The sequence below is a fragment of the Canis lupus genome, chromosome 17, assembly GCF_011100685.1.
Source record: "Canis lupus familiaris isolate Mischka breed German Shepherd chromosome 17, alternate assembly UU_Cfam_GSD_1.0, whole genome shotgun sequence".
NCBI classification, from domain to species: Eukaryota; Metazoa; Chordata; class Mammalia; order Carnivora; family Canidae; genus Canis; species Canis lupus.
This window is the reverse complement of record NC_049238.1, coordinates 22,548,303-22,573,779: the sequence shown is the minus strand read 5'-3', so window position 1 is coordinate 22,573,779 and position 25,477 is coordinate 22,548,303. Positions and strand designations below refer to the sequence as shown.

Below are 25,477 nucleotides of genomic sequence, written 5' to 3'. Positions count from 1 at the left end.
ATTATCCCTCTGCCTTTTTCTTTTCAGGCGTCATGACTCCTTAACCTTCACTTCTAAATCCCACTCTCTGTTCCTTTAATCCTTTTTTCTACTCTACTTACTTTGGACTTCTACACCATTCCCCATCTTCTAGATCTTTCTCCCTGCCAGCACAAGAAGCTGGGGGGAGGGGGCCAGGGAGACAAATCCGGACAGGATTAGCTTTCCCTTCATCTTCCAGATGTCTGCCACGAATATGGAAAATGAACACTCTGGGTAAGAGCTAAGCATGTTGATGGAACAGTACTCAGCAGTAAAGACGAATGAAGTGCTGATACACACAACATGAGTGCGTCTCAAAATGACTTGCCAGGTGACTGAAGTTAGGAGTACCTAGTGGAGGATTCCATTCACATAACATTCTAGAAGATGAAACTGATCTCTAGAGACAGAAAGCAGGTCAGTGGCTACCTGGGGCCCAGGGAGTGGGGTAGAGATGGGAGCAGCAGGAGGGAGAGATGGATTACAAAGGGCACAGGGGGAAAAACAAAAACAAAAACAAAACAAAACAAAAAAAAAACGAAGGGCACAGGGAAACTTTTGGATGTGATAGGTGTTATGTGGATTCCAGTGATGGTTTAACAGCTATGTACATATGCCAGGCTTATCAAATTGTATACATTAAATATGTGCAGTGAAGTGCAGAGAAGTTATACTTCAATAAACCTGGTTTTTAAAAACAGGTAAGTATTTGAAAAGCTATGTCCGAAAAGGGGCACAGCCATTGGAGGTTCCTGTGGAAGGGGTCATAAAAGCAGTAACTGGTAGAAGATGGGTATTTTAAATCTTCGCCTGTCCATGATGAGCTGGGCACATGGCTGAGCACACATGGTACCTCCCCTGCCCCTATTTCTCATTTATATATCCAGAATCACAGCCCACGGATTATTGCTATTGATGCAATACATTGGGAAGCTAGAAATCAAGCCTGTCCCGGGTAAAAGGGACCCCAGAAGTGTCTATTACCTTCCAGTAGGCTCAAGATGTGAGAAGGGGAAGTCATGGGTGATAAGCCCTCATGAGTGTGAGGGGAAGTTAGGAGTGCCCACTTCCTCCCCTCTTCCCAGCTGTGTTCTTCACACCCTACAGGCTCAGAGCAAGTCCAACCTCCCTGGTGAACCTTCTCTCTCAGCACCTTTATCCACCTCTTCTATTTCCTTTTCCAGTCCTGGAGTGAAGAGCACTGCTCTGGAAGTTTTGGGTTCTCCTCCAACTTGGTGACTAACTTGCTGTGTGAGCTCACCCAGGTTACGGAACCCTGCTAGGGTCGAATTTCTTCATCTTTCAAATGAGGAAGTTGGATGACAGGAGTCCTGGGGTTCCCTCTGGGTCTGCACCTGTATTTGGGCTGCCCAGCTCACACATCACACTGTTCTCTTTCCTACTACTCGGAAATACAAAGTCACTGCAGTCTGCACTGTTGCCATATGCAACACTTTTTTTCTAAAAGTTACATCCTGTTTAGTCTCCTTAAACTAGACAGCAAACTCTTTGAATAGGCAAGGAATTCACCTTTTGATCCTTTTATATCTTTTAGTAACTACCTTGGGGCTCAGTCCTTTGCAGACTTCTGTGACTTTTTGCTTACTGAGTGATGGAAGTTAGATGTTGAAAAAAACTTTGAGACTAGGGATGCCCGGGTGGCTCAGTGGTTGGACGTCTGCCTTCGACTCAGAGCATGATCCAGGTCTGGGGATTGAGTCCCACATCAGGCTCCCCACAGGGAGCTTTTCCCCCTGTGTCTCTGCCTCTCTTTGTGTCTCTTATGAATAAATAAATAAATCTTAAAAAAAAAACCTTTGAAACTAAAATATTCCTAATAATGACAAATATTTTTGGGGGGTACATGCATTAGATAATATACTCTGTATTTTCCGTAGGTCATTAATCTCATTTAATTCTTATGACAACGCTGAGAAATAGTACTATTATTATCTCAAATTTATGGATGAGGAAACTAAGACTGAGACGATAAGTGGCTTGCCCAAGGTCACAGAGCTAGCAAGTCTGTGGAGCCAGGATCTGAACACAGACGGTCTGACCCCAGGTCTCATTATCCCAGTTGCCCTTCTGTGGTATTTATCTTTCTCTTGAGGGGCACTCATCCTTATCTGGCACCATACTAAATGACACTGCAGAGAGAGGAGGGTTAAGAACAACTTTCAAACCTTGCTTACTTAAGTCAATGGCTTGCTCCCCTTTCCCTTATCACTGGACATCAGAGATGCTAGCAAGGAGCTGCGAGTCTCAGCTACCTCCCCTCCCTGGCTCCTGGTGGAGGCACCGAGCAGCACTCAAAGGAGCAGGTGGTAAGAGAAGTAAAGCAAGAAAGGGGCCAAATGTCAGCAGGCTGAGGAATCCGCCCCTGATTAATAGAGCCGGGCTGTGTAATTAATAGTAGAATGATGATGGTGGTGGTGGTGACAATGACAGCAACAACAGTGATGAGATGTTGATTTTATGGCCCTGTGAAGCCCAGCTCTTTTGCAGAAAAATAAGTTCTTCCTGCTTCTGACGTTGAGGAACTGCCCCGGCTTCCTGTGGCTCAGAGACTCACTCGGAGCGTGGGGCCCTCCTTACCACGTCGGAAAGGAACGCTCCGTGTAAACAGAATGAGTCAAGCCAGTGTCGTTTCCCTGGTGATCTGAGCGCAGCAATCCTTCTACAAAGCAAATACCCAGCACACTCTGTGCAGAAAAATCAATGAACTCTGTCAGGCATTCCAGCGTTAATTATCTGGGTTGTTGTCAACGACAGAAATCGGAGTGAAAACAAACAGCCACCATGCTGTTCTGGGGGCCTTAACATCTAACCCCCCAGTGTCAAAATACAGCTCTCTCAGACTCAAGGACTCTAGGTTCCGAGGTGAGGGTGGAGAGAGGGAGGGTGGCTGTCCATGGGGCCGGGCTGTGAGTTCTCAGCAGGCTGCACACTGGTTCCCAGCCTCCCTGGGGCCAGGAGGTTGGCTGGAGTCAGCAGGTGCTCCTGCTGCCGGGGTGACAGCCCAGGGGGCCTGTCATTTGGGCCATTTGGGAAACCTTCTAAGTCTCAGTGTCTTCCTGCTGGTACCCCCCTCAAAGGTGTGAGGATTCCGGGAGGTAACCCACGTGAGGGGTCGGGCACGCAGCAGGGCTCTGTGCACAGCCACTTTCATGGCCCATCTGGGCCCAGGCTCCCAGACAGCACCCTTCTCTCCTCCTCCCATTCCCCACCCTGATCTCTCAGGCTCTCCTCTGCCCCCTCCTGTACCCACAGCTACTCACCTAGCTCTGGCTCCTTCCATGGCTACATTCAGCCCTGCTGTCTCCTCTAGGGTACCGGTGGAGAACCCGAGGATGTGAGGGTTGAACTTCTTCAAAATGTCTTTTAAAAGGGTGAAGCAGACAGCAAAGGTGAGAGGGGAAGGGGGCCTTGGGGCTCAGGGGTGGGGTAGGCTGATTCTGGGTCTTTTCAGGGCTGGCTGACTTCCCTCGCTGCAGATCACTTCTCAGCCCTTGCTCGGGGTTGGGGGAGGCCCTGGCCCAGCTGTAGCAATGGCACTTCAATGTTGCTACTTACTGGGCAGTGTGGTGTGGGTGTCCAAGATGCCGTCCCCTCCAATGCTGAGAAAGAGAAAGCACATGAGTTAGGATGACCCTGGCCTGCCACTCCATCAGCCATCACATTTCCAAGTCAGAACATTTCTGAGTCTGCCCCCGGCATGTGGTTCCCACCATGCTCAGGACTGACAGGAGCATCAGGGAGCCTCCTTGCCTCTAGGGCCAGAGCCTGGGAACCCAGGCTCATCTCTGGAGGGGTGCCCAGGGGAACATCATCAATTGAAAATGAGTGGAGAACATCCTCACCTCCAAGAGAGTCCCCTCCAGGATGTGGATAGGTCGCTGGAGTTGCTTGATCGGGCTCTGAATGCTGTCTATGAAAGGCAGAGAGAAGCCTCCAGAACTGTGCTGGGCCCAGGCCCAGGCCAAAGGTGCTGAGAAGGGCCCCCAAGACCCTGGCAGAGCAGCTGGGACCTGGATTTATCTTTTCTGAGGATGGTACCAAGGTTTCTCCAGGCCATGTGATCTCTGCATTGTCTGGACTCCCCCCTCCTCTACACACAACTAGTACCTAAGGCCTGGAAGGACCAAGATTCTTCCCTCCCAACCTCTCGAGCTTCCACCCTTTCTTTTTGTCCTCTGTGCTACATTCCTAGGTGAGGCTCTCACCTCCTTGCCATGGACAGCACTCTGGCCTCCCACCTGACCCCACTGTCTCCATCTTCCCTTCCCACTGGAGTGCCCACCAGCTCGTCTGAGCCCACCTCTTTCTTTACATCCCCAACCCCTGCTGGGTTTTGCCTTTCAGTGGGTCTCTCTTACCCATGGGTCCAAGCCAAACCCTTTCACTAACATTCTCAATTCACCATAGTCTGGTTCCCATTTCCTTTCCCTAGTTCAGTCTCTGCTTTCTGGTCCACACAAACCCTCAGGTGTAAGCGAATCAATCTGAAACAGGAGGGCCTTGGACCAGCCCTACTCAGTTGCCACCCATTCTATCCCTTTTGTGAATGCTGAGCTCCCTCTTTTCCAGCCCTTAAATCTCTTCCTTCTCCCATCCCTTCTCAGTTTCTATCTCCTGTATGTAGCTTTCTCTAAATGCCTTAACTTAAAAAAAGAGAAATTCCTCTTTGAAACTTACAAAATACATATTCACCATAGCTAGTGAAATGATACAAAGATTCCTTTAAACATTAATAATCTACCCCTACCTTATTCATCTCACCTTCTGCCACAGGTTCTAGATCCTTTCCTTGCCCCTTACCCACATGTACACATCACCAGAGCTAATTAATGCTTAAGACCCTGGGCTATATCCTCCCAGAGCTTTCTCCACGTTTATATCAAAATTAACCATGTTCACACACACATGGGGAAGTTGTTTTTCTAGAAACAAGAACCCGATCTGAAAAGCCTATGTGTCACCTACATGATTACGTATCTCCTTCTGCATAAATTGCTTATTTTCCCAGCTTGACAAGTTTCTGAAGGGTTATGACTACATCTCAGAATTATTAGCAGAATGTCTTGTGTAGAGCAATAGCTACATAGTTGGCTAATATAATTCGTGTAGAGAAACTACACTATATGTAGGAATTGGGCTCCTTCTACTCCAAAGAACACATCTTAAAATGGGGTGGGGAGGCGCTGGGCAGTGTGTGGGTAATCTCCCACCCCCTACTCTGTGAGCCTGGGTAGTTGGAGATGATTTTCCTGATAAAGGCGGGCATTCTCAGATAAATCTGCCATAACATGCAGATGAAATGCTTGGAAACAGCGGGGAAGCAGGGATGGAGGGGCACAGTGTCATAGAAGAGTTGATATTTGAACAGGTCTGTCAAAGGGCAGAGGGAAGAACATTCTAGATTGCCCAGTGAGGTTTTGTGGCTGCCTGGTGGTATTTCAGTGCCTGACACAGGTAGGTTCTCAATCTTGTTAGCTAAATGCTGAACGCAGAGCCAGTGTGGAGAAAGAACGCATTCAGTGCAGGGCCTGGCTGGGTTCCGGGGTGCCCAGGGCCCGTCCCAGCTCAGTACTCACAGTCAGCGCGTCACCCATGGCAGCCACCACTTTGATGTCTCCTGGCCGGAGCACGTGGACTAGGGGAGATGGGCAAAATGACAGATGGTCATGGGGAGTCTTCCTTTTAAAGTATATGCTTGCCTAGGAGTCAGATTCTGCTCCAGTCCCATAGGCTTCTTTCTAACCTAAGGTTTAGCCAATTTGCCTCTTTCATCCGTTTGGAGCAACCAAGGCACTGAAGATAATGGGCTTGATGGCTACTGTCCATTGTGAGAGGAGCCACATTCATGCTGGGGTGGTCCAGGGAGGTGCTAGCTGCGGGAGTTGTGAGCATAGGCAGATGGGACACCATCCCTGACTGTACCTTCCCTGCTGGGGGAGGAGGCCTAGGGCCTGCCACGGGGACTAAACAAATGGAGACGAGAAGTGTGAGCTGTGGAGAGCCCAGGTGGTCACAGGCTTCTCGTGGGCTGCCCACGATCTGGGCTGCATTGCATGGGAATCTGCAAGTTCGCCTCAAAGCCCTGAGGTGTGTCTGTCAGGTGTCCCACCAACTCGACACTTAGCCAAGTCCTTAGCTGCAGGGGGTAATGATGATGTTTTCACTCACCTGAAGTGGGGACACTGTTGGAAGGAGTCCACTCTGTACACAGGAAGTCGCTGCCCCAGTTCTAAATTAACAGGAGGAAAGATACAATGCCCAGCACTCACTGCGCAGGGAGGATAGCTTGAGAACAAGGAGAAGTAACTAAGGAGTTTTTGGTGGAGGCTAGAACTACGCCCCCCTAGGGATCATGTGTGGGCAAAAACTGTTCATTATAGATGGTCTGAGAGGGGAATTAGGAGAAACTGGGCATCTGCCCGCCCCTATGCACAAAACACATTATACGTGGGGCACACGTATGCTGCTCATACAGCTTTTCCCATCTCAACTTACGTGGAGCTGGCAGCCAGAGCAAAGGGATGGGGGAAGAGTGAAGTGCTACATGGGTGATCTCCCAAAGGAATGTAGACCTGGATGCCTCATAGAAGATCACACATAGGTTTTGGTGTTGCTGTTTAACAATGAAGCTAATGGACACTGATTATAATGCTGGGCTGCAACAAAAATTGGAATATTTTTAGGAAAATACCATGAAATTTTTATAATTATAAAACTCCTGGCTTTTGCACATCTTCTATATACATGCATCTACGTTTTTGCGAGTTTAACTTAATAGCCAACCCGTTCCTTATGTGTATATACGTTAGTGCCTATGTAGCCTGGATGCCTTTAGTCAAATTCCCTTGTCTCTGGGATGCAGAGCACATTTTCCAGGTACTGGAGGAAGGGATGAGGTGGGAAGCAGAGGCACAGAAATGACCGGTGTTAGTAAGTTGGAGGAGAAATAGAGTCTCTTCCCTAGAGTCCCAAATACTTGCATGTCCCCAGGAGGGGCTGAAGGACAAGCCCAGTGCTGAATGCACAGTAAGGCTTTGCAAGCAGGTGATAACTGTGCGACTGATTCTCTGGGGATGTGATTGCCAGAGGCTTTGGGAACTCATCTCTTCTGTTTAGTCAGAAGATGTTAAAGACAAGCCTTATCAAAAAGTCTCCTCCCTCCTCCCCCCCCCCAAAAAAAAAGTCTCCTCTCCCAAGGGAGCAAATAATGAAATGCCCTTTAAATATTATTTGCTTGGAAAAATAAACAAATAAATATTATTTGCTTGGGATGCCTGGGTGGCTCAGCAGTTGAGCGCCTGCCTTAGGCCCAGGGCGTGATCCTGGAGTCCCGGGATTGAGTCCCACATCAGGCTCCCTGCATGGAGCCTGCTTCTCCCTCTGCCTCTCTCTCTCTCTCATGAATAAATAAAATCTTTAAAAAAATTATTTGCTTAATCTGATATACTTTAGTTTATTCCAAGAGATTGTTCAATTCATCAGGCTGATGTGGAAATTCTTTTGAAATCAAGAACACACTTGTGTGCAGGCGACAAATATCCAGGGAAAAGTAGTTGAAAAGAAAAAGTTCCATAGCCGTGAACATGAGAAGTATCTCAGATATCTGGTGAGCCAGAGACATGCACATCCCATGCAGATTAAGACACAGGCTGGACTTTGAGCATGCTCCTCTGTCATAAGGGGAGAAGCCCACCCTGTACTCTATAGCAGTGCACCTAAATCCCCTGGGAGGGGGTCTTGATGTTAAATGCAGATGCTGACTCCATAGTCTCCGGAGGTGAGGCGGTGCTCAGGACTCTGCATTTTTAACAAGTTCCAGGTAATGTTGATGTTGCCTGTCGGGGGCTACTTTAAATGGCAAGATGTAAGCGACAACACCTTCTCGGCCTGGGTTTTAACTCTTAGCAGCAGAAGTAAAGGTCTGCGAGTCTGTAAGATCTAAGAGGGTGGGCAGACACCCACTCTGCTCACCTTGGGTACCCAGCACTTGGCACAGTGCCTACCCCACGTAGGAACCCAATAAATCAATAAGAGGGTAAAGAAAGAAGTGCTGGATTGACAAATGCAGCTGACATTTCAGTTCTAGTGGATTTGGTCCATGGTTTGCCTGGGACAAGCCCTCCACTGGGCTGAGAGAGGATCCAGGAAAGCTGGGCAGTGGTTTTACTTCAGCCATGAAGCTCTCATGGCTCATTCCCCAGAGTTCAGCATCTAACAGTCCTCCAATGGTTGCATATAAGTTAGTCTCATAGTACTCCAGCTGGCTTATAAAGCTCTGTCCTCAATCATTCCTGCTGCTCTCAATCCATTTTCCACACTGGTCAGGGAGATGTTTTAATAAGGTGTACCAGGTGGTGTCCCCCTCTCCTGGGACCTCCAGTGGTTTCCCACATCTTTCCACCTGAAGCCCCACCTTCTTTCTCAGAGACTGAGATTCCGTGTGACCTGGGCCTTGACAATCCCTCTGATCTCCTCTCCCCACTCTCCACCTTATTTGCATACCCACAAGCCACTCTGACCTTCTTTCTCTTCCTCTAATATCCCAGCTGAGTCTCACTTCTGAACCTTTGCACTCATACACCTGCCTGGGACTCCACCTCTGGCTCTCCAGATGGACAGAGTCTTCTCATTGTGCACATCCCAGCTCACATCTCCCCTCCTCAGAGAGACCTGACCTGCATAGCTCGTGGGAACTTGGCGTCTCTCCTTTGGCCCATCATGCTTTCTCCCACCACCTTCCTCACAGCTGTCCCCACAGCTGAAATGGTCATGTTGAGCTATTTATTGGATGCCTCTTCCAGCAGACTGTAAGCTCCTTGAGGGGTAGGACTCATCATCTGGTCTCCTGCTCTATCTCCCTGGAACACTGCCAGTATGATGACAGAGAAGATGCTCAGTATGGAATGACCTCTAACTTCCCAAGAATTCCCACCAGCCCCTAGCACGAGACTGTAAATACCATAGGTACTTGGCTGAAACTGTTGATTGAGCCCCTGTCCTGGTGGCTGACAGCTCTGGTCTGGAACGGGCCTGCACTGTAAGGCCTGGTGTGGCCCAGGATCTCCCAGGCCATCTTTGGAATAGCAGTCACTAAAGCCATGGGCTTTGCATCTTTTGGGGTTCCTCAGAGCTAGAATGGTTGACTTGAACCAGACAAGCCCTGGGACCCACCTGGGGATGTGTCAGCTTCCTACTGGGCCAAGAATGAAGATTCTTCCCATCAGTTTCCACCTTGCTAGAAGTTACGGCGCGTCATACCCACTGCCTCCCCCTCACCCCTTCTTGAAAAGCTGAGCTGCCTAATCAGGAATGAGTTCTGTGCAAAGGTTGAAGAAAACCAATCCACAGGCACTTCCTCTAGTTGGTTGCTGATCTCAGGAAGCACTTGAGAACATGTTAGGACAATCCTGGGATTTCATGGTTCAGGAATTTTTTTTTTTTTTTTTTTTTTTTTTTACATTCCAATTTCCAGTACGTAAGAAAGGTACATTTCTGCTTAAGCTCTGTACCACACCCCTGAGTCACAGGCAGGTAGAAATACTTTGTTCCTGAGAGAGGCAGATGTGTGTCAGGTTTACCTCAGTGGCCGGCTTGGTAGGGTAGGTATAGTTGCTGTTCCGGAGAGTTCTCAGGAAGGGCTCATTCTACAAGAGAACAGAAACCGCAAGGAGAGGTTATCGGACAGCATCGAAGATTACTTAGGAAAGGGGACTAAGAATCCTGTCATCCAGATTTATTTAACATTTCTTTCTTCCTGCATATAAATAGTAAGAATCATATAAACATAATTTAATTCATTCTCTAGAGGGTTCTACATAACAGCTCTGGCAAGGGGGGCACAATAAATGGCCTCAGAAGTGTTCCATGTGTGTTCTACTCAGGGCTCTAGGGTTTGCCTTTTATCCTAGCAATGGAACATCCACCTAATCCTCAAAGTGAGCTGTTTTCTTCCCTTCACAGTCTTTCTGGCAAGAGATTCACATCATGGCATTTTTGTCTTTTCTGGAAAATATTATCTATATAATTTTTTTTTTTTTTTTGCCTCCTCAGAACTCTGTGTCTTACTCTCTTTCAGGTTAGATTCATATGGTTGGGTTCATAGATTTAGGCCATGTTTTTATTGTGAAACATCTTCTTCGTTCCCTACCCACCTACTTCGCGATCGGTTTGCTCCTAAGCCCAGTCAAGATCAAGTCTATTCAGTTGCAGGGGAGGGTTAGTTGTAGTAGGAAGAAGGAAACGCAGGCAAAGGAGAAACCGGGGAAAAGCAAGGTAATGAGAAAATGTGAAAATGAGATGAAGCAAGAAAGCATTAATCAGACCGAGACCAGGAATCAGCAAGTGACCCTGGGCTGTCAGCACTTTGACAAGATGTGCTCAGTGTCTAACATTTGGGAATAAAACGGGAATGAGAAAGAAGAACTAAAATGTTGGAGCAGAGGGCACTGGGGATCAGATCCAGGACCTGAAAACTGATTGCCTGTGGGCTCAACCTAGGCAGGAGACATTTTGCTTTGTTCTGCTTTATTTGGGCCTGGTGTTAAAAAAAAGAAGGATGTGGTGGAGGAGGAGAGAAGAGTATGAATGCTTTAAGAAGTCTTCAGTTCTGGCCCTACCCCTTCCTCTGGTCCCATACACGGTGCTGTTCACCCAATCACGTTCCTGCCTGGCATGGCATCTGAGCTTGCAACCTGCCTCTCCCGAGAGCCCCCATTTTATAGATGGGGAGCAACTGAAGCCTGGGCTGGGGGAGGGGCCAGGTCCAGGAGAGAGCAAGTAGTAAGGGCCTGTCAAGTCAGACCTACTCCTCACACTGGAGTCAGGCCAGTGAAGACGCTTGTTGGGTAGGCAGAGAGGAAGAGGAAGAGAGGGGCTCAGCCATGGCCTTGGCACTCCCAGCCCGTGGCACAGGCCCTGGCTCCCTGGGACACCATCCGTCTCTCCTTTCCTCTGAGTCCTGGCCTTCGGAGCTGAATCTCGGGCCAGGGGAGTACTGAGGGCCAAGGGCGGGAAGTGTACAAGGCCAAGGAGCACTCACAATGGCATGTCACTGTGGCTCACTGAGCAGCCCCCGTGAGCATTCCCATGTGAGGAGGGCAGTGTGGGAGCATTCTACAAAAAACTGACCCATGTGGGTAAGCCCCCATGTGTTCAGGGCCCTGCCCCAGGTGCTAGAATAGAGGATAAAAAGAGGCTTACAAGCCAGTCGGGCAGCAAACATGAGATGCTAGGAGGCCGTGAAACCTTGGGGACCAGTGTGTCCAGTAAGTGCAGAGGAACAGCTACAAGATCTGGGGACATACAGATCTCAAATAGGAGACACGGTGCATGGAGTGTCACTCATGATTGTTCTCCCCCCTTGTCAAGGGAGCTCTGCCTGGGAACAGAGGGCTAGTCACAGAGTGGCAGCACCGGAAGAACCAGAGGGCCAAGACTCCCCCTGCCCTTCCAGAAGTGCTGAAAGCCAAACTGGGGAGTCTATCTGGTCATATGACCCAAGGGTTGGGGGAGGGGCCCTCAGAGAGAGGAGGCCAAGTCGAAGGGGTCAGAGGTTAGGGAGACACTGGAATGCTGTGGGGAGGGAAACCAGAGCAGGAACAATGAGAACAGGTCAAGGGCAGTGGCAGATAAGTAGTCCAGGGTGCTGGGGGTTTGTTTCATTGACCATTGGTTGACTCCATGGTGCATGTGTGAGTCAGAGTGGTTTAGAAGGGCCTAGAGTGGAGCAGTTAGAGTGGAGAAGAGATTCCAGTTAGTGTGAGTCTCCTAGGCTAGACCTGTAACCACCAGTAGCTAGAAAGTGAAGCCGATTGAATGCCAGCACAAGGAGTGTTTTCTACAAAGACGGTGTGGCCGGCCTGGGTGGTGATGGGTGGTGGGGGGCATTGCCAGGACAGCCACCTGACGTGAGTCAGCAGTGTGAGTCAGTGGCCTGTAACAGAGAAGGTCATGTTCATCTTGGCTGTGTTACTAGGTGTGCAGTTCTGTGGTGAAGGAGTGGCGTTTTTCCTCTGTTCTCTGCTGCTCAGACCACACTGGGAGGGTACAGTCGAGCCCAGGCACCAATCCCCAGGGAGCCTCCATTCCAAGGGGACATAGGTACTGCACGAGACAGGGCTTGGAAGGCTTGTCTGGGATAGATGGTTGAGGGCCCTGATAGGAAGGCGCAGGGGAAGGGCGGTGGTGGTCATGGGAAGCAGGCTGTAACGGTATGGAATGCCCTCTGACACTTCTCAATCCCATCCCACTCAAGCATGCTGGCTCATGATCTCTTGGGCTGATCTTACAATCTGTTAATGGGCAGCCCCTTGGCATTTTGAAAAACGCTGCTTTGAGAATATGGAAGTTCAAGTTTAAGACTGTGGTGAGGCCTCAGGAGGGATGTAGTGGAGTAACTCAGCTATTGCAGGACACACGACTCCAAGGCCCTCCCTGCTGAGATTCTTCAGGTCATAGAATTCTCGGTCCTTGGGATGGGAAGGGCTACGTGACCCTGACCGTCAGCACACAATGTGATGAGGCTGTGGCCTGGGGTGGTGGCAGTAGGAAAGGGGCAGGGGACGGGTGGGAGTGCTAGGGGGAGTCCTGTCAGGGCACCTGACGTCCCATACCCGTGGAACTGTGGAAACCACCACCTTATGAACAGAAATAGGGAAGTCCTAAGGATCAGAGAATTTGTGGAGAGAAATGCTTCACTCCTGTTTTGACACTTCTTGTTCAAAAATTACTTTTTGAATGGCTGTTTGTTGAGTTTGGGGTGATGGTGGGGTGAGGCAGGATAGGAAAAATTTAGAAGTCCAAAGCATTCAAAAGGCAATAGTGTCCGCCCCATATGGAATGCAAAATACAAACCTTGCTACACAGTAAAGTCATACAAGACGAAAGACTGGGTGAAGCGGCACTTAAAGTTATCTCAGTTTCTCTCTTTCTCTGTGCCCTGCTCCCGATGTCTCCGTCTGGCTCCCTGCCGTGGCCGATACCCTGATAATGCATTGAAGCTGCCTCCTGGGCAACCTTGCACCATCCAGGGCATCTCAGGGGAACCTCTCTTGAAGGTTCGAAGAACAGAGCAGGCGTCTGAGAGAGGAGAGGTGAAGGCGCAGGTTGTGCGATGCACGGACATTCCCCAGGCCGCCGGGGAACCGGGCCCATCTCAGCGTGAGGGGACGCGGAGAGAGGGACCAGAACGGAGGTGGGACAGGACGCTGGGCGCACGCCCCATTGTCGAGACCAAGAGGGACAGCGACTAGGAGAGGAGCTCCATCAGCGCGGCAGGGCCTCTGCGACCAGCGGGGACGCATCTCAGGGAGGAGGGGTCCCCACCGACCAAGGCTCCCGAGGAGCAAGAGCAGAGAGAGAAGGCGTGGGCCTTCGGGTGGCTTCCTCTAAGCCCCAGGAGGAGCCGCAGCGGCTGCCGGGTGAGGGAGGGCGTGGGCAGAGGCAGTGAGGGCCGCAGGACGACGACAGCCACAGCGCACAGGCAGGCTCGTCAAAAGCTGGCTGGACGGTCATCGGTCCGACCTGAAAGTCTCACAGAGACCCAGGGAGCACTGTGAAGGGCCCGGCCTGGCCTGGGCCTAGGGCAGGGGAGGAGCAGGGAGGAGGCTGGGACAGCTCTCCGGTGCTCCCATCCGTCCGGCCCCCCTCCTCCCCGCTGGGTCCTGCCTGGTGCCTCTATGTTTAGACACAGCAAGGACTAAAATATGTGCTGCCTGGCCCCTGTCAGCTCACACGGAGATGCTGGTGGACTTTTATAGAGCTCTAAGGCGCACGGGGGGAGCAGATGGGACGGGAGGAACGCAGAGTGCTGCTCTGCCTGGCGGCGAAGCTGGGCTGGCCAACAGATGGAGCCTTTTGGAAGGGGGTTGCCTGGCAACCGCTTCTCCCGGGCTGGGCTTCTGTGGTTTCGGTTTTGAGAGGTTGGCTTTTCTCTCCTCTGCTTACCAGTGGCTCAGTCGGGCTCCGTCCAAAAGGAGGAGCAGAGCCTGAGATGCTGGTTGGAGTGGCACCTTTTTGGGGGCTCCTTGCCTGATCTGGGGTGGAGAGTGACCCAGGTCACCTGGAGGCCCACGGTGATAGGCCTCTCCCTGACCCAGTGCCTAGGCTCCAACCAGGTACTTAATGTTTATGGGGAGGAAGAGCATGGGACGGCCCCCTGGAGTGGGTTGTTCATACTTCGACTGTTTAATGGAAGGAGAATTGACAGATTGGAGAGGATTTTCCACGGCTTATGTTCACTCTGGCCATACGGGTTGTTAAAACACCCGAATACTTACCTCCAGTATGGTTTACAGCCACTGCTCTGAGTCCCCGAATGCCCCCCGCTACCCAGGTCACCTGGCCCCTCCCCTAGAAACTCCTAGACATGCTCAGGATCTAGTAATTAAACAGTCCACACCTGGCACAGTAGGGCCCCCTGGGACGCTGTCCCGGCCCTCTGGCCCCATCTGACCACTGGACTGGAGGCATCTATGTCACATCATTTAATTATTCTTTTGCTACAAGCCCTAGACCCAGCAACTGAGCCCTTTGCTACCACGGCCTTGACTTCTCCCTCCCTTCTTCCCACGGGCCCTGCTCTCCTGATGGTGCAGGAGGCTGGGCCGGGGGAGGCAGCGGATAGGAAGCATGGGTGTGGGCAGGGGTGCCCACTCTTTCTGGAGCCCTGGCAGACACAGGGGGGAGCTGCAGGTCCATTTCCGTGCTCAGCCAGGAGGGCGGGAGGGCTGAGGCAGGCTGACCCAGGAGGGAAACCCAGCCTCCCAGACGGGGTCAGGTCCTTCTGCTTTTTACTGCCGCTGAGGGCCCTCTGGCTTCGGCCTTATTTGGTTAAAAAGCCATTAAGACAGGGCCTAGGAAAGGGAGCTGAAAGCAGTGGGAACATGAACCTGCCCCCACCCTAGGCCTGAAATCAAGTTTAACAACCACTTACATTTTCCTCCTTAAAAGGAGCCCTGAGCTGAGTCCTCGCCCCCATGGCAAGGCTGGTCCTCCACACAGCTCCCTGGTGCCCTGTGCCGCTCTCCTCTTTGACCCTGTCCCCACGGGCAACTCGCCCTCCAGGCTCTAAGACCACTAACCACAACTTCAGAGCTAGCTGGCTTCTCACGGAGGCCTCTGACCTGCAGTCAGACGTGCCCACCGGCCCCAAGTACTGCTGCCCAAGTGAGCCTTCTTGCCACAGTTCCGGCTTCTTGGCGCCTCCGCCCCCGCCAGCTCTCTGCCTAATCCGCTGCCTCTGCCTGGGCTCAGGCTTCCCTTCCACCTGCTTCTCCCATCCTCAAAGAAGTGCTTCTTCTGCACCCTCTCCTCTCCTCAGTCCCTGTGGCCTTCCTCCCACCCTCTGAAGTTCTCCTGTGCCCAGCAGGGGAGCTGCAGTGCAGGACCAGGGCAGGGCCAGGTCTGAGCTCTGGTCTCTGGAGGGGGCGCAGAGCAGGTGCTCCCCCATTACCTGGGTGGGGCAGGAGAGGGCAATATTTGCTGTCAGGTCCAGGGTTTCCGTTTTCCTTCCCAGCGGTTCAAGCTACGGAGGAAGAAAGACAGACCAGCTGAAGTGAGCATTCCCTGGCAGCACCTTGGGGTGGGGAGAGCTCACACCTGATGGCAGGGGCTTTGGCCTCCTCTCCTGCTGTGCTAGGGGACACTGGGCAAGCCCTCTCCGCTTCTCCAGGACTGCATCCTCAGAAACTCCTAGGACTCGGCTGGCAGGGCTGGCAAGAGCCTTAGATAACATGGTTTATGTGGCCTCACCCAGCTGCTGGCACACAGAAGATGTTGAACAAGCATGAGGAGGTCTGCTGGCATTCTTCAGGGAGTCCCTCCTCCCAGCTCAAAGCACAAGGAGATCCTGGAATCCTAAGGACTCCATATTTTTGGTTCTATAGACTTCTACAGGGGTGCCAGCCACAGCTCCTTTATACCTTACTTGCAAAAAGAATCCAAGAACAAGCATCATTCCATAGGGGATGGTGCTCTGCTAGACTACAGCCCCCCAAACCCAGGGATATCCCACTTATGTTACCATATTGACCCAAAGGGCTCTGGAGAGCTGGGTGTGGAATTTCTGACTTGGGTGGAGACAGTCTGGAGCGAAGAAGGATGTATCCAGGCGTCCATCCTGAAAGAGAGAAATGGATTTCTTCACAATCCTGTTGGTACAGTGGGCAGAGAGAGGGGCCACAGGTGGTCAGCCTGACCCCTGGGATTGGCCACACAGTGCCCCCCTCCCCCTGGAAAAACTCTAAGTCACTGGAAGGTAAGAATAATCCCACAGACTAATAGCCATGGGTGACTGCAACCCCCCACCCTCCTTTCGGGCCCTATAATTCCCCTTTTTAAATGTTTTTAAAAAGCATCATATTTATTTTTAGGCACAGTTGTGCAATGCCCTAGCCATGCCACCATCCAGGGGATGAGATCCTAGTCCCTGAGGAAGTCTCAGCCAACCAGCAAGGAAAAGCTACTTCCCAGCCCTTGGCCAGCTGGTTCCAGTGGTCTCAGCGGGGACAATGGGGCAGAGCTCTGGGGACAGGCTCGGGCAAAGCTGACACCAGGGCAGCTGCCACCTTCATCTCTCTGGAGGTGATTGGGGTGCCCGAGGCTGCTTCTAGCTTCCATTCAACTAGGTGAGGCCCGTAGAATAGAGGCCCAGGTGGAGAGAACCAAGTCCCCATCCCAGCGTGCTCACAGAGCTCTTCTGCTCAATGTTGTCAAGGGGAGAACATGGGCAGGGGCTGCAGGGCCCCATTACCCTCTAGCACTTCAGTGGCATGTGGGTGGCAGAAAATGAATACATCTGAAGTTGGATATGTTCAAATCATGCCTCTCTGTCCTTTATTCCCTATATTTTTGAGGAAGGATACTTCACACCTCTGAACCTCTGTTACATGGGGCTGAAGAAGGTCATTGTGAAGACTTTGCTTAGGGCAAACACAGGGCTTGGGACGTGGTAGGTGCTCAACCAAGTGGAGGCTGCTCTCAGTGGTCATGGGAACATCCCACATCAGGCTGCCTCTAGGAGCATAGCTCAGGAGTTCAAGGGGGGCTGTGCCACCAGACCAGCATCTAGATAGCTGCCAGTGTCTTTCCCCATCGTAGTCACAGGCTCATGAAAGCCCTCGGCATCTCTGCCTTGAATTTCTTCTTCCTCCTTCCCAGGAGCCCCAGTGGGGAGGGCAGCAAGCATACCGCCAGGATGGGGAGCTGGATGTTGCGGAAGAAGGGCTGCAGAACCACGGAGAAGTCCTCCCGGGTGTCGTAGCGGCCTGACTCCACCAGGTCCCGCATGCTGTTCTGGGGACACACACAGGGTTATGTCAGCACTGGCCTGGGTAGCCTGAAAGCCCAGGGTTAGAGAGCCAGGGAGCAGTGGCTAGCACCCCTGCCCCCATCTTCCTAGACAAGGGGGTGACTCAGACCTTCCCCTGAGAATACAAACACATGTGATTGCAAACCTCTTTCTGGAGAATTGCAAACAGGTTGGTTCACCTTTTGGATTTGCTTTTAAGTGAACTACAAGCTCTGAAAGGTGAGGTAGGAAGTCCCACAAAGGAGAAGAACCTGGAAAGAGTCTTCAGAGAGGCCCTGGGGGTTCAGGACCTGCAACCTCCCTTATTTGCATCCTGCCTGTTGAGACAGGGAGGCTGGGGGAGCAGTGGAGGCAGTCGGGGCCCCTGGGGTGCAGGGAAGAAAAAGGCCAACCCCGGGAGTACCCAGAGCTACTGATCTCTTTAGGCCAAGCACAGGATGAAGCCACCAAGGGCACACAGGCCACAAAGGCTTTTCTACCTGGATTCCTTTGGGATCACTCTAACTGAGGCTCTTGAGACACTTCAGCCAGGTGGGGCAGAGGAAGGGCTCAGATGGTGACATCCCTCAAACCCTGACTAGCTCTTCCCTTCCCTGAGTGTGGGTGTGGTGATTGGGTAGGGGAGAGGTCCCCAAAAGGTGCCCTTCTTGGTCTCACCTGGTAGGCTTGGGTGATGGCCTCCAACCTGGCCAGCTCTTGGGAGCTCTCTCGAGGGGTCAGAACGCAGTTACATAAAACGCTGCAGAGATAGGGGGGTGGGAAGGAGGACCCAGGGCTGAAGCTCTGGTCAGAGCTGGAGCTCTGGTCAAAACTGGTTCTGCTGCGTGGAGTGACTTGCTTGAGCCCTGGCCTGAGAGCAACTGTGCGCTGAGGCCCCGGTGCACAGTCTCAAGGGGCAGGTCCCAGGGGTGTGTGAGTGAGCTCCCCCTCCTACTGAGAGAGTGCAAATGCTGGACGGCAGGCTCTGGGCCTGCAGGAAATTATGCTGAACAAATAAACATAGGTGATGAAAGGTCAATGTTTAATTTCTCAGGATAAAATTAAAATGTATCCTATGGTATTGGAACTTGTATTTGGGGGTCTCCGATGCTCATGCCCTCAGATGCCTGCTTAGTTCACATTAGTGTCCCACCTTCATTAGGAATTGTCCATTCCTAATGAATCTGAATGAATTTCATCAGGAATTATTTCAGGCTCATGAAATATATCTAACGTTCAAACAGATATTACCTCTAGAGCCCTGAGAGTAGTGCTGGGCACACGGTAGTTTCTGTAAAACTATGTGTTAGAGAAATAAATGTACATATAAGGTATGAAGGTTAATAAAACACATACCTGTGCGCTTCTCACCCGACTTAAGAAACAAAACACCCCCTTTCTGAAGTCCCCAGTATGCTCCTTTCCCATAAAGCCAACTGAATGATGTGGATAGTTTCTCTACTTTCTGTTTCAATTTGACCATATACGTATACGACCCTATGTGTTTCCCCTTTTCAAGAGCTGGGCCACGTGGGGTCTCAGACACTGGCCTTTGTCCCCGTCCTGACCCTCTCCCCTGTGGCTCCCATGTCACACAAAGCTCCATCTCAGAGCTTCCTCCTGGCATCCTGAGGTTGGGTAGGTTGGGGCCCACCTCCAACTCCTCAGAAGGGGATGGTCCTGACATATGCCCCCCTTTGCAGACTTGGACACATGGATACACCAAGTCTCAAAGACCCCGAGGAGTCACTATGAGAGCTAGACCAGGAGATGGGAGTTTCTCTGGTTGGGGGCAGCCAGTCCCTGCCTACCTGGCCTGCTGCACAGGACACTTGTCTGGATTGCTCAGGAACACCTGTCTCAAGACGCTGGGGCTCATGAAGTCCACGAGGTTGACCAGGGCTCTGGGCACCTAAGGGCAAGGCTGCAGGTGAGAGAGGGGGCTCTGGGGGCTCCTTCCTCAAGCTGCCTTAGGATCCTGAGAAGTAGGAATTAGCTCTAGGGTCCCTATGGAACTCCAGCTCAGTTGTCCCTGAGTGGAGTTTTGGGAAGGCGTCTACACAGGATCACTGCCTACACAGGATCACTGTCTAGGGCCCCTGCAGGCTATGCCACCCACACTAGCTGCAGCAAGAATGACACCTCCTGGCATGGGACAATATGGCAGATGTGAGTCTAAATGCTGACAGTTCAGCTCCATTCAGCCATCAGTTAGTGAGCTTCAAATGTGCTGAGCTAGGTGCCCGATTTGCCATTTCCCTCTAGCCAAACGTGGACCATCTCTGCTGAGTAGGCCTGGAGACTCAGCCACCCAGAGAAGCGTGTGGGAGTTGGAGGGCTCTCCCTGGGCAGCTGGAACAGTTTGCCTAAGTCAGGAGTTGAAAAAGAATAAGCTCTTGGGAGCAGGACCAGAGAGGGGTTGCTCTAGATACAGTCCATGGCATAGTGTGGGGGGCCCAGCCTGGGAGCCACCCTGCTGCTGCCACCAGGGAATGTGTCAGGTCATGGAGGGGACAATTAGCATACCAGCTGCCTTCTTTTCATCAAGCCTGAGATCCTTCTGTGCTGATTCCAAATGGAATAGGCTTCCTTGGGCACCTAAGGCCCCAATCTTTGGAAAGGGAAGGAGTCCACACCCTTGGCTGTCTCCTTCAGGGGAGGGCATTTCTCACCTTCTTTCCCCAACCACCTTTACCCTCTACATGCATGTGTCCAGCTTGTCAGACCCTCTACCCACCTCTCTATGCAGGACATCCAAGGCGTTGCGGAGGTGATAAAAAAAGTTGGCTGCAGAATACAGATTCTGGAAGGGCACAGGAGGGAGAGGAGGAGCTGGTTCAGAAGAGGGAGCAGTGGGGCCTTCAACTTCAACCCCTCTGGTTCCATCCCAAGGACTTCTCCTCCCTCTGGCTTCTGGCTGTGACCAGCTCATCATGTTAGAACCTGAACAGTTGATTACTGGCTATTATCAAAGATGGGCCAACCAGAAGACTGGAACCTTCAGCCAGAGCTTTAGTTTAAGAGTTGAATGTGTGGGTCCTCCATCCTACTGCTGGGGTTTACATCTCCCCACTTCCTGAATTCTCAGAAATTGTAAGAGTGGAGCAGAAGCACCATATTTGCCACCTGCTACCTCATACCACTTGGGACATGGAATTAGAACCAAAAACCTGAGGGTCATGGGGTAAGAGGAGGCACGCGCACGTGCGCGCGCACACACACACACACACACACACACACACACAGGCTTTGGACAGTCCCAGGGTTGGTTCTAGAGACTGTTCTCAGAGAGCACATCTAAGGTCTTTTGGTCAATATCAGGAGCAATGAGTAGGCCTGGCTGCCCCCCTTACCGAGTCTGTGCAGTAGTCACATAAATCACTGCCTCCAATCAGCACTGTGATAATCTTCCAGTCCTCTTGGAAATTCACTCTCTATATAGAAGGAGGAAAATGCTTGATGATTTCCAACAAACAAACAATGCCACAGCTCTAGGAAATCCATTCAACCCTCTAGGACTTCCTTGCCCACTCAAAAGAATAGAATCTGAATCTCAGAGCTGAAAGAATTTTAGAAGCTTATTTATGGACCACAGAACCTTAGCATCAGGAGGGACTTTCAAGATCACTGTGATCAAAGACAACCTACCCACCCACACCCCATCACTATGGACATAATCTCCTCCAGGGCCTCAGACACGGGCTGTCCTACCACAGCTTAAATGCCTTTTATATTGACAGTGGCTCACTGTTTTCATGGCAGAGCATTCCATGTGGGGACTTCAGTGGGTTAGAAAATTAGTGTTTAAAAATAACTATAAATCCGACTCACATGGTCATCTTTCATCCTCTGCACCAGAGTCTGGACTTGGCTCATAAGTTCCCTGAAAAGGAGAGGAAATTGGTCCTATTAAGGAATAGTGTCTGGATTTTTTTCTCCTAAAGGCTCTGGACTGGAGGTTTCCATGGCATTATCTCCATTGTGTGAACTACCAGAGACCCCAACAAAGAACTACTTGTCTGGTCCAGAGAGTTATTACAACAAACAACTCTTTGCAAAGCTAATTGTCTGTCCTGAAGCTGCAGTCGAGGGTACTGTCAATTGTACTTGTTACTCATGGTCTCCTTTCAAGGACTCCACATGCAACCTGTCTTTTAGGATTCCATGCTAGGAAACCATTCATCTCCTTTGAAGGACTGGTATAGATTATGAAAGTAGAGTCATGAAGTTTTAGCATGCTTCCTCTTTTTCCCCTGGCTGCCAGGAAGCTGACAGTTTGATGTTCAGGTATAATAATCACAAAAATGCTCATCTTGACCCACTCCCCACCACCACTGGCTATGATTTTTCTCAGTTACGTACAGGTTACTTCCATTGTTTTTTTCATTAACTTAGCCAGATGCTTCTTTTAGAAAGAGGTGGGGAATAAATATATGCTTACACATGCCTGCGTTTATAATTCATGGGAAGGTTAGGTCTCAAGCATCCTGAGCTCCCCACTAGTTCAAGCCCTTGTTATAGGTCTGGGTGAGATGGAGCCCTGGCACGGTGATTTCCTGGGACCTGTGGATGGGTCCATCTGTCCTCAGGTGTTTCTGCTGCCAAGAAGGGTCTTCCCAGGTTGGAGGAGCAGGTTGGAAAAGCTGTGCCCATCAGCTAGAAGAGTGTGGGCCTGGGCTGGAAGGTGCCAGCATGTTGGAGGCCCAGATGACTGGGCTTAGAACAAGGAAGCTCAGGCTGCTGGGGTGCTAGGAACAGGGTGAGGGACCTCCTGAGATCACCATGGGGAATTAAGTAGTCCTGCTTCAGCTGCTTCTGGGTTCTTAGTCGCATTTCCTACTAGCTCCATAACAGGGCTAGGGTCAGGCTATAACGTGTTGCCCCAGAAGCCTCCAGGGATGGAGATTCCCGCTTCTTCATTCACTTTTTGGCACTCCCTGATCTTTTCAGGGAACTGCCACTTGTGAGGCTTTGGAGAGCAAATCTCTCTAACACCATTATGCCATGGTGAGTATTACAAGTTGGATAAGGTTAGTAAGTTAGTTGAATGATTAGAACAAGCTGCCCATGAAGCAAGGTCAGGAGTTCAGCCTCTAGGGACATGCCTCCTGTCCCAGCTCCAGCCTCTCTGGCCGCTCTGCTACTGCCTTAGTCACAGGGGCAGCCAGGGAAGAGAGTGGCTCAAGACCTCTCAAATCATTGCTGCAAAGGGAGAAATGCCCCCTTTGCATATGGAGGTCAGTATTACAATCTTAAAGGGGACTACATGCCTCCCACTCTCTCCCCCACAGGCCCCCCTCCCCCAGATGACTTACTCAGCCTTTGCTCTAGGAACAGCCTGATTAAGGAATGCATTTGTGTCATTGGCATCACCCGTGCCCACCGCGTAGCCTGTGAGATTTCCATTAAACTTCCGAAGGATATCTGGAAGAGAAGGGGAGGAACAGGACACAGGGAATTTAAGAGGGAAGGGCAGGATCCTCAGAGTAGGCTTTACTACTAAGGACATGCAGCCAGGGGAGGTGGGGAGGGAGAGGGTGTGTCTGGCAGGAATTGGGGCTCTCTGAGAGGAAGTGACCTGATGACATGGTGGGCCAAGGCTGCAAGCCCCTCTCAGCTTCCCTCCTCACCCCTCCTGCCTTTCTTCCTCCCTTCCTTCACAGTACAGGGAATGTTCACCATCTCACCTGATGGTCTCTGCACCCTCTGGGCCAGTTGGAAAAAACCCAAGGCTCAGAGTATTTGGTGACTTGCTCTAGGTCACTTGGCAAGCACAAAGAAGAACCAGAGCTTGAACTCAGGCCTCAGGGCTCCAAAGAGAGTGTATATGATACCCACCTGTCAGTGAGCCTCTCCTCCAACTCAATGGCAGTATGCAAAGATTATTTCCTCCTTTCTTAGCTGAGAGATACTCTTAGAAAGGGGGAGGATCAGGTGGAACCAGTGAACAGACTCAAGCTCCTGGTGGGTACTTACTCGGTAGGGTGGTCACGTTCTCCAGGGAGCTGTCCCCTCCTGAACTGTAAGGAGTGAGCAAACCAGTGAGAGAGAGTTTATGAAAGAGCACCCCACCTTTCTTAGTGCCTATGCCATCCGGTGCCTGTAAGATGCACCAGACCCTCTGAACTCTTCGTATTGGAGAAACTCTAAGTATGAATTCCCTAGATGGCTAGTTCTGCCCAAGTCCAGAATTTGAAGGCAAAAAAGAGCTGCTTCTTTTTCCCACCGAGTCAGGAAGGAAAGCACTTAGCTGAGGATATACTAGGTGCCCAGCATGTACTAGATTCTCTACATTAGTTACCTAACCTCCTGACAAAACAAGCTTCTGATACAGATGCAACTATCCCCATTTGACAGAGGAAGAAGCTGAAGTACATTGGGGTTAATTAACTTTTGAAAGGTAACTGAAAACCAGCTTGAGCTGCAAACCTTTGGAAAATGGATTAGCTCTCCTCTGCCCAGTGGGGAGCTAAATTCCACTGGGAGGTTCAGGGGATGGCCTCTCATTGCCTTCCAATGCCCAACCTGATTTTATGTACTTGAATCTAATTTCATGGTGCTCAGGCTAACCTTAAGACACACTCAAAATTACATTTCCTTTCATGCATTTAAATTGAATACATATGGGAGGCCAGGAGAGAAGTATTTCTATTTTAACAAAGTCCAATGTTCAAATGTATTTACTGTTTTTCCTTTTTTCCTGCACTTCCCTCCTCAATGCCAGCATATTATTCCAGGTCAACAGATTTTGAGAACACAGCGTTAGCATCCAGCCCACCAGTCTATACTGAGGACAGGGCCATGAATTGAAGTCATGGCTGTTCTTCATTCAAGGAATTGCTTGGAATGAAGACTGTTTTATACGAGGATGGTCAAGTCAGAGGTTCCGCAGCCCCAGGCGGTAGAGAGAAATAAGCCCGGTGAGCCCTGCCCTTATACCTCACTCAGGTGTCTCTCTCCCATCTCCCATCCCATGTCTGAACTAACTTGGCCAGTGGTCGGACCTTTGTTTGAGCTTCTGATTCTACTCCAACTGTGCATGAAGCTTGCTGTGTTAGCTGCTTCCTAATCCTTCTTTCTTTTGACTAAGTGCTTCTAATCAGAACACTTTACACTTGAAAGGGAATTAGAAATCCATGTATCTTCTCCAATCACTGTGTTCTAACTCAGCCTCCTTTTCTTCTTCAATAAGCATATATCCACAAGCATGGGGATATACCGAAACACACACATCAAGTACTTTGTAGTGTCATTTCTTGTCTAAAAGCATCTTTGTTTTAGATGCTGTAGCTGACCAAGACCAACAGGCTACAGAAATCTCTGAGTGAACATTTCTAGGAGAAAGAGAATTACACAAATAAATATGGACACAAAAATATTTAAGCCCTCATTTTGATTAGAACTATATGACATGTGAAAGAAAACAGACCCATATGAAACAGCTAGTTAGTATGTGATCCTTCTGATTAATGTAATTTATATTAAACCATGAGCTCAAAGCCTGGGTTTTGTTCATCTATTGTCATCTGTTGTGCACAGAGAATTACAGAGTAGATACTCAAGACATCTGTGGAAGGAATTTCAGTGAGATTGAACATGTAATTAATTTTTAAACATTTTTTTTTTTTGGTAAGCAAATTTTATTTTGGTCTTTGATACCAAAAAGGCACACTTATTTATAACAACTGAAGAAAAAGCAATGCTCTAAAGACCTCTGGGCATGCCACACAGTTAAACTAGCCAAAGCTGGCACCTGTCCCTGCTGTATGGTTTTCTCAGGTCAAGGAGCCTTGGAAATAGTCACGGCCAAGCCTCTTCCTACAGGTCCTGCTCATGGCAACCCAACTCCAAAGAATTCTGGGTCATCTTCCCTGTCTGACTCTATGCAGTCCCCACCTCTCCACTTTGTCTCCTTGGAGGAAGAGACTCAAATTATATTCTTAATTTACCTGGAATCACTCATTGCCTATTGTTCCAAATAAGAAACTTCAATGGCTTCAGAAAATTGCTTTTCTCAGGTCAGCCTACTAGATGGACATTGCCCAGGGGATGCTAATAGGTTTTGTGAACAAAGAAAGGATTAAGAGAAACATTGGATTAAACAGGTAACAATTTAAGCAGATTTCTTCAGGGAAGGCTTCTCAGAGC

At 50.3% G+C, this 25,477-nt stretch overlaps 1 protein-coding gene across 7 annotated transcripts in view; it reads right to left on the bottom strand.

The window, feature by feature from the left end:
- Nucleotides 1-25,477, bottom strand: part of PLB1 (phospholipase B1) — a 136,965-nt gene that overhangs the window by 15,290 nt on the left and 96,198 nt on the right. For all 7 annotated transcript variants that reach the window (XR_005372266.1, XR_005372268.1, XR_005372267.1 and 4 more), the window contains 16 exons: nt 23,306-23,349; nt 22,645-22,753; nt 21,161-21,212; nt 20,683-20,763; nt 20,067-20,132; nt 19,141-19,241; nt 18,008-18,089; nt 17,230-17,334; nt 16,064-16,159; nt 15,494-15,565; nt 9,621-9,686; nt 6,211-6,271; nt 5,619-5,677; nt 3,885-3,952; nt 3,598-3,641; nt 3,303-3,402 (listed from right to left, as the gene is read on the bottom strand). Coding sequence is in view for 3 of the 7 variants with exons in the window: in XM_038561153.1 (XP_038417081.1) it covers nt 3,303-3,402; nt 3,598-3,641; nt 3,885-3,952; nt 5,619-5,677; nt 6,211-6,271; nt 9,621-9,686; nt 15,494-15,565; nt 16,064-16,159; nt 17,230-17,334; nt 18,008-18,089; nt 19,141-19,241; nt 20,067-20,132; nt 20,683-20,763; nt 21,161-21,212; nt 22,645-22,753; nt 23,306-23,349 (1,206 nt within the window). In the remaining 4 variants the exon portion in view is untranslated. The remainder of the gene's footprint in view (nt 1-3,302; nt 3,403-3,597; nt 3,642-3,884; nt 3,953-5,618; nt 5,678-6,210; nt 6,272-9,620; nt 9,687-15,493; nt 15,566-16,063; nt 16,160-17,229; nt 17,335-18,007; nt 18,090-19,140; nt 19,242-20,066; nt 20,133-20,682; nt 20,764-21,160; nt 21,213-22,644; nt 22,754-23,305; nt 23,350-25,477) is intronic.